This window comes from Chinchilla lanigera, unplaced genomic scaffold, assembly GCF_000276665.1.
Source record: "Chinchilla lanigera isolate Chin_1 unplaced genomic scaffold, ChiLan1.0 scaffold00002, whole genome shotgun sequence".
In the NCBI taxonomy this organism is placed as follows: domain Eukaryota; kingdom Metazoa; phylum Chordata; class Mammalia; order Rodentia; family Chinchillidae; genus Chinchilla; species Chinchilla lanigera.
In genome coordinates, this window is record NW_004955403.1 from 15593028 (window position 1) to 15600270 (window position 7243).

The window sequence follows — 7243 nt, forward strand, 5'->3', positions numbered from 1 at the left end:
CACGCGCTCCCCACCCCCAGTCCCGACCCCACGCCTCCGCCCCCTCCCCCTCCCCCAACACGCGCCCCTCGCCGCCCTGTAACGGCCGGCGGCCGTCCTGAGCCGCGGCCGCCAGCGGCGGGGACCCGGGGGGCGGCAGACCCAGGGCATTGCTCGAGGGCAGTGAGTCATGAAAGCGGCTTTTGTTGCCAGCGCGTGCGGCTCGCGTGCCGCTCGGCAGCCTGCAGCGCCCGGTGGGGCCGGGGCTGGGGGAGGCAGCTAGCCGCTCGCGAGGGCCCAGGGCGAGAACTTGGGGGTCAGGAGGGGGGAAAGTCTGCAACCGTCCAAGCCAGTCCAAGGAGGGAGCCACAAAGGGCCGGAGTTCGGCGCTGAGTCCGCGGCGCGCGTCCCACCCGCCCCCCACTCCCGGAACAAAAAAGCCCCACCCGGCCGTTTCTGGGCTCCTCCCTTGTGGCCCCGAGTACCCGACGGCAGCCTCCCTGGGGCTCTGCGGACCCTGCCGAGCGCCACGAGGCCTGGGCCTCAGGTCGACCCCTGTGCACAGGGAAAGCACCAGAGCTACCCCTTGAGGCCAAACCAGCCAGGTCTCCGGACACCCCGAGAGGCTTTCCTTTTATACAAATCCCCAGGCCTTGGCAAAACGACGCGCAGGGGATTAGAGGAGAATTTATCAGCGAGGAGAGGGAGCAAACCGGCCTCAGAACTCGCTCACTCCGTGCACATGAGCCCAGTCTATTGCAATCCCTAGCTTCCTTCTTGCACCAACCTCTAGCTCCCCCAAAATCCCCCATCGTTCCAGCGGATGCCACGGGCGGAAGTGGGTGGGGTCTTAGCAGAGAGCACTCACGACCATCCCGGGCCTTCTGGGCATCTGGAACCCTCTGTCCCACCCCGCCCTAACATCTCCTCTGGAGCGCCCCCAAAATACAGAAATAAGAGCCAAAGCAGAAGTTCCCTATCCTCGCTGCAGGATGCGACCAGCTCCCAAAGGGACAGAATTTAGGCCCTATCGCGAACATTAGAACATTACCGGGCCTCCGGGTGTGGACTGCAGGCTCAGGGCACTCTGGTATTCGAAGGGTACCAGGGGAAATACCGGAGCCACGCTTCTTGGTGACTCCTTTGATCTTCCTCTGTGCTCTTAGCCAGCCCGGCGAGGGACACAGAAAAACCAAAAAGTCCACACAGTTCTGCTCTGGAACTTGAGAAAAATTCATGCCAGGCCGTGGTCCACAGGCCGCACCCCACAGTTCCTTTCTTCCTCTTTTGTGTTTGTGCTGGTTGCCACCTTCCTGATCTCCTACCGGAGACTGATCTCCTACAGCCCTCTTCCTCTAACCCCAGCCCCTGGAAGGGATACCCACCCCAGCCCCGAAATCCTGTCGCTGTTTGCAAACTCCAGGGACCTTTAGGGCAACCGTCTTTGGAGGAGCAGTTCAGGTAGGACAGGTTCATTGCGAAGGGCTTCAGATTTGGGAGAGGTAAGAAGTACAAAAGAGGCTTGGAAGAAAAGTAGTGTGAAAAACAGTACGCAGAGAAGGGTTCAGCGGTGCTTTCCGTTTCCTCCCTTCCTTCTTTCCTTCCTGTCTTTCAAAAAAGTGTCATTTTGGAACCTGTCTTGACTATTCAGGAATAAACACAGCCTTTTCAGCTGGGTAGGCTTTGCTTTACCCAGAAGGTGGAGGCTACCACACATCAGATACCCAGTTGGAAAACCAGGGAGGTGCTGGCAAGAGTAGTGCTAATGACCTTGATGGAAAGAGAGAAAAGACCCTTCAACACTGGCCCCTCGAACCTTGTTCTTGGCCCACGCAGCTACCCATAGACCCAAGATTGGGGCCAAGGGTGCAGGCCAAGTTGTGGCAGGATGACCATCACCACCGGGCTTGTGGTCCTTGTCTGAGCTACAAGGACAAGGCCGTAGCCTTCCCCGGACTGGCTGAGCAGGGGATATCCCTTTGCCCAACAGGAGAAGCCTCGTTTTGCCAACAAAGCATCGTGAAGGCCAATGAGGCCAACGCTTGCCCTTTGAGTGTACGTGTGTGTGAGAGAGAGAGAGAGAGAGAGAGAGAGAGAGAGAGACAGAGAGAGACAGAGAGAGACAGAGAGACAGAGAGAGACAGAGACGAGAGAACACAGTGAGGGTCTCCAGGGTAGGACTAGCTGTGGTGGGAGTACGAGGGCAGTACAGGTGCTGGGAGAGCAGGGGTGTGCTCTTGGGGAGGCTGGGGAACCGGTCTCAGCGGTGCTTGCGCGGATGAAGCCATTTTTACGTGGAGATTTTGTGCACCGACAAGGACCGATGGAGATTAGGAGAGGCCGCCCTTTGGCGCCAATCAGAAAGCGTCTGCCAAGGGGCCCGAAGCCACGACGTGGGCCTCTCAGGGAGGGCAGAGAGTCAGGCTCCCCGGAAGACAAGTGCCGCCGAGAGGGCTGTCGACCGCGTGCCTCAGTTTCCGTGTTCGTGCCTCCGTCACCCCAGCCTGACCTCCCGCGCAGACGCAGGCTGCTCCCGGGACCTGGACCGGGTCGGGGTTGGCTTTCCCGCTCCCTACCCCGCAAGCCCGCCCCTCCTCGCGCCCTCTCCCTTCTGCCGCCTGAAAGGGTTAATCTCTCCTGCGGGTAAAAACAGGTCCGCGGAGTCTCTAACTGGCGACAGATGGGCCACTTTCTTCTGGCCACAAAGGGGCCGGAATGGAGCGCTCCGCGGCATACAAATAGGCGGGTCACGTGGTCCCCGGCTCTTGGCTGGACCGGGAGGACCATATGGCGCATGCCGGGGAGGAAGGGGAAGGGGTGGGGGGGGTGGGGGTGAGGGGAGCGGTTGTCGCAGGCAGAGGGCGGGAGAGGAGGGGGGCGGGGGGCGGGGGCAGGAGCGCGCAGCCCGGACGCGTGCGCAGGGGCCGCGCGCAGGGACCGCCGGCTGCTCCGCTCTCGGCCCCGCCCGCGCTCCGCATCCCCAACTCGGCTATATAACCTGAGCGCCCGCGCCGCCGGGCCACGAGGAATTCGCCCACGCAGGAGGCACGGCGTCCAGAGAGCCCAGGGTTATGAGACCATCACTGCTCAGGACCTGCTAACAACAACAGGTAATTATAGACCTCTCATTTTTTCCGCCCTTTGCTGGACAATAAAAGCAATAATTGAAGACCTGATGTACCTCTGCGTAGGGTATGTGCGCATCTGGGAGCGTGTGCAGGTGCTTTGAGACCAGCATCTTTCCCGTAATGGCCCACAAGTACTAGCACATAATGAGTCCCAGCACTCAAGTACCCCCTGCAGGCTTTCTGATTAAATTTTAAATAAAATTTAATAGGATAGAAGCTTCTTGAATTTTTTTTTTAAAAGGGAATACACAGTAACTGTAATTATTTGCTAGTTTTTTTTTTCAAGTGCTAAAGGGAAATAGCTACTTCACTATCTCACTTCTTCTAGTAAGAAAAAAAAAGAAATAAGAAAACCTACTGCCGAGATTTATTTTGTGAGCGTGTATTTTATGCCCCGTGGGAGTGTCAAACTCTCTTTTTCAGTGAACGAAAGGGCCGTGGATTGCTTGAATGCCCGCACCCTGGAAAGCAAGTGGGGTTCAGGAATAGTTTGTTGAAAAGGGGCGAGGAGCGTGGTGAAGCCAGAGGGACCCAGGCTGCTACCTGTTACTGTTCTGTGGGCAGGAGCCAAAAATTCAGTTGCTTTATCGGGGGCTTTTTATACTCGGTATTAGAAGCAGCAACTTCGCCGTTGCCAATCGCTGACCATTATAATTACTCAATCCTTTAAAGGGAGGTTTGAGGCGAACTTTGAAAGCCCAGATAAAGAGCGGGCGGCCCATTCAATGGGCTGTTTATTAGAGAAGAGCCTTCCACACCTGATCCCCGGGCCGGCGCGCGGGAGAGCGCTCGCGCCACCCCCAGCTCTCGCCTTCCAGCCAGCGCTTTTGTACAAGGCGGAAATTTAAGGGAGGGTGAGGGGTGGGAAACGAGGGGGGAAAGGTGAGAGAGGGATGGGAGACTGCTGCCCACTTTTGTTGGCCAATATTTCGTTGATAGGAGAATAATTCGGTAGAAACTCCGTACTTACCCCGCCTTCGTGCATTTGCTCTGCAATCTCTTTTCATTCTAATCTTCTTACAAATCGTGGCCAGTGTTAGTAAATTATGTAATGGCTCTTCCATTTCAACGCCAAGCGCAGAGAAGCCAGCACAGAGAAGGGAACAGAACGTGCGATTTTCAAACTCATCATTTTTGTAGAGTTGTGAATGACTTTGGACACGTGCTGATAAACATGAAGTCTCTGAAATGTACACTCAGCTCCACACGCGTTATCCTGCAGGGCAGTCACCATCAACACAGTTAAGTTAATCACGGTGGAACATGCACACACGCGTGAGTGATGTACACACACACATCCACCGCCACGCACCAACACCCCGGCCCCGTCTCTCTACATACCAGCGGGGCGCACACACACCACTGTAAGCCACTGCCTTTAACTTTTCCACAGCGGTATCCATTTTGCAAGGAGCTGGTGCTTCTCTGCGCACGTGCATTTGTACCGGCGTAAGTGGGAGCCGAAGGCTTAGCTAGCTTTTCGGTATAGCGTTTTTCTCCTTTTCTTTCTGCTTGTTCCTCTCCCCTGTCGAATACAGGAAACGGAAACATGACCAAATCGTACAGCGAGAGCGGGCTGATGGGCGACCCTCAGCCCCAGGGTCCCCCGAGCTGGACGGACGAGTGTCTCAGTTCTCAGGACGAGGAGCACGAAGCAGACAAGAAGGAGGACGACCTGGAGGCCATGCACGCGGAGGAAGACTCCCTGAGGAATGGGGGAGAGGAGGACGACGAAGATGAGGACCTGGAAGAAGAGGAGGAAGAAGAGGAAGAGGATGATCAGAAGCCCAAGAGACGCGGCCCCAAAAAGAAGAAGATGACTAAGGCGCGCCTGGAGCGCTTTAAACTGAGGCGCATGAAAGCGAACGCGCGGGAGCGGAACCGCATGCACGGGCTGAACGCGGCGCTGGACAACCTGCGCAAGGTGGTGCCCTGCTACTCCAAGACGCAGAAGCTCTCCAAGATCGAGACGCTGCGCCTCGCCAAGAACTATATCTGGGCGCTCTCCGAGATCCTGCGCTCAGGCAAAAGCCCTGACCTGGTCTCCTTCGTACAGACACTCTGCAAGGGCCTGTCGCAGCCTACCACCAACCTGGTGGCGGGCTGCTTGCAGCTCAACCCTCGGACTTTTCTGCCCGAGCAGAACCAGGACATGCCGCCGCACCTGCCCGCGGCCAGCGCTTCCTTCCCGGTGCACCCTTACTCCTACCAGTCTCCGGGGCTGCCCAGCCCGCCTTATGGCACCATGGACAGCTCCCACGTCTTCCACGTGAAGCCGCCGCCGCATGCCTACAGCGCCGCGCTGGAGCCCTTCTTCGAAAGCCCCCTGACCGACTGCACCAGCCCCTCTTTTGACGGACCTCTCAGCCCTCCGCTCAGCATCAACGGCAACTTCTCTTTCAAACACGAACCGTCCGCCGAGTTTGAAAAAAATTATGCCTTTACCATGCACTATCCTGCAGCGACCCTGGCAGGGCCCCAAAGCCACGGATCAATCTTCTCCGGCGCCGCTGCCCCTCGCTGCGAGCTCCCCATAGACAATATTATGTCCTTCGATAGCCATTCACATCATGAGAGGGTCATGAATGCCCAGATCAATGCCATCTTTCACGATTAGAGGCACGTCGGTTTCACCACGCCTGGGAAACGAACCCACTGTGCTTACAGTGACTGTCCTGTTTGCAAAAGGCAGCCCTCTCGGTACTACTGCTGCAAAGTGCAAATACTCCAAGCTGCAAGTGATATATGTATTTATTGTCGTTACTGCCTTTGGGGAAAACAGGGGATCAAAGTTCCTGTTCACCTTATGTATAATTTTCTATAGCTCTTCTATTTTAAAAGATGATAATACAGTAAAGTTAAAAAAAAAGTGCACCACGAATTTGGTGTAGATGTATTCAGATCATATTAATTATCTGATCGGGATAACAAAATCACAAGCAATAATTAGGATCTATGCAATTTTTAAACTAGTAATGGGCCAATTAAAATATATATAAATATATATTTTTCAACCAGCATTTTACTACTTGTTACCTTTCCCATGCTGAATTATTTTGTTGTGATTTTGTACAGAATTTTTAATGACTTTTTATAATGTGGATTTCCTATTTTAAAACCATGCAGCTTCATCAATTTTTATACATATCAGAAAAGTAGAATTATATCTAATTTATACAAAATAATTTAACTAATTTAAACCAGCAGAAAAGTGCTTAGAAAGTTATTGTGTTGCCTTAGCACTCCTTTCTTCTCTAATTGTAAAAAAAATTGCACAATTTGAGCAATTCATTTCACTTTAAAGTCTTTCCTTCTCCCTAAAATATAAACCAGATCCGTAACTGTCAAGAGGATGAAAAAAAAAGAGATACATTCCTTATCAAAACATATCAATTCATTACTTGCACAAGCTTGTATATACATATTATAAATAAATACCAACATACACTCCTTTAAATCAAAAGCTGCTTGACTATCACATACAATTTGCACTGTTTCTTTTTAGTCTTTTACTCCTTTGCATTCCACGATTTTATAGAGCATTTGAAGCTATTGATGTTTCCAGGAAATATAAATGCATGATTTTATACATAGTCACACAAGTGGTGGTTTATCATGTATTCATGTAACAAATCTGAGCCTAAATCTATTCAGGTGTTAATGTTGGGATTTATGCCTATTGTAGTCAATTAGTACAGTAGCTTAAATAAAATTAAAACCATTTAATTCATAATTAGAACAATAGCTATTGCATGTAAAATGCAGTCCAGAATAAGTGCTGTCTGAGATGTGATGCTGGTACCACTGGAATTGATCTGTACTGTAATCTTGTTTGTAATCCTATATATTATGGTGTAATGCACAATTTAGAAAACACTCATCCAGTTGCAATAAAATAGTATTGAAAATCAGAGCAATTGTGGCATTTGTTCCTGAAGTGACTTTTAAAAATATACAATTATTCTTAGGGGGAAGTAATTGCTTTATTTGCTGAATTTAAAATGCGATCACCATTTGTAAAATACAGTAAAAAGAGAAAAGTTAACTTTGGCATATGCTATATACTGCTGAACTTACTTAGGGATTCATCAGCTCTTTGTAGATAACAAAAAGACCCAACTAATCTTTCATTATTT

At 51.8% G+C, this 7243-nt stretch overlaps 1 protein-coding gene across 1 annotated transcript; it reads left to right on the forward strand.

Moving 5' to 3' along the window:
* The first annotated feature begins 2860 nt into the window (after positions 1–2860).
* Neurod1 (neuronal differentiation 1) lies at positions 2861–7013 on the forward strand. Its single transcript, XM_005373354.2, has 2 exons — positions 2861–3089; positions 4646–7013. Exon 2 carries the CDS (start codon positions 4657–4659, stop codon positions 5722–5724), a length of 1068 nt encoding a protein of 355 aa, XP_005373411.1. The 5' UTR covers positions 2861–3089; positions 4646–4656; the 3' UTR covers positions 5725–7013.
* Positions 7014–7243: the final 230 nt, after the last annotated feature.

Bases quoted from the DNA above. Each gene is read 5' to 3' on its own strand.
- Neurod1 (XM_005373354.2), top strand. From the start codon at position 4,657: ATGACCAAATCGTACAGCGAGAGCGGGCTGATGGGCGACCCTCAGCCC.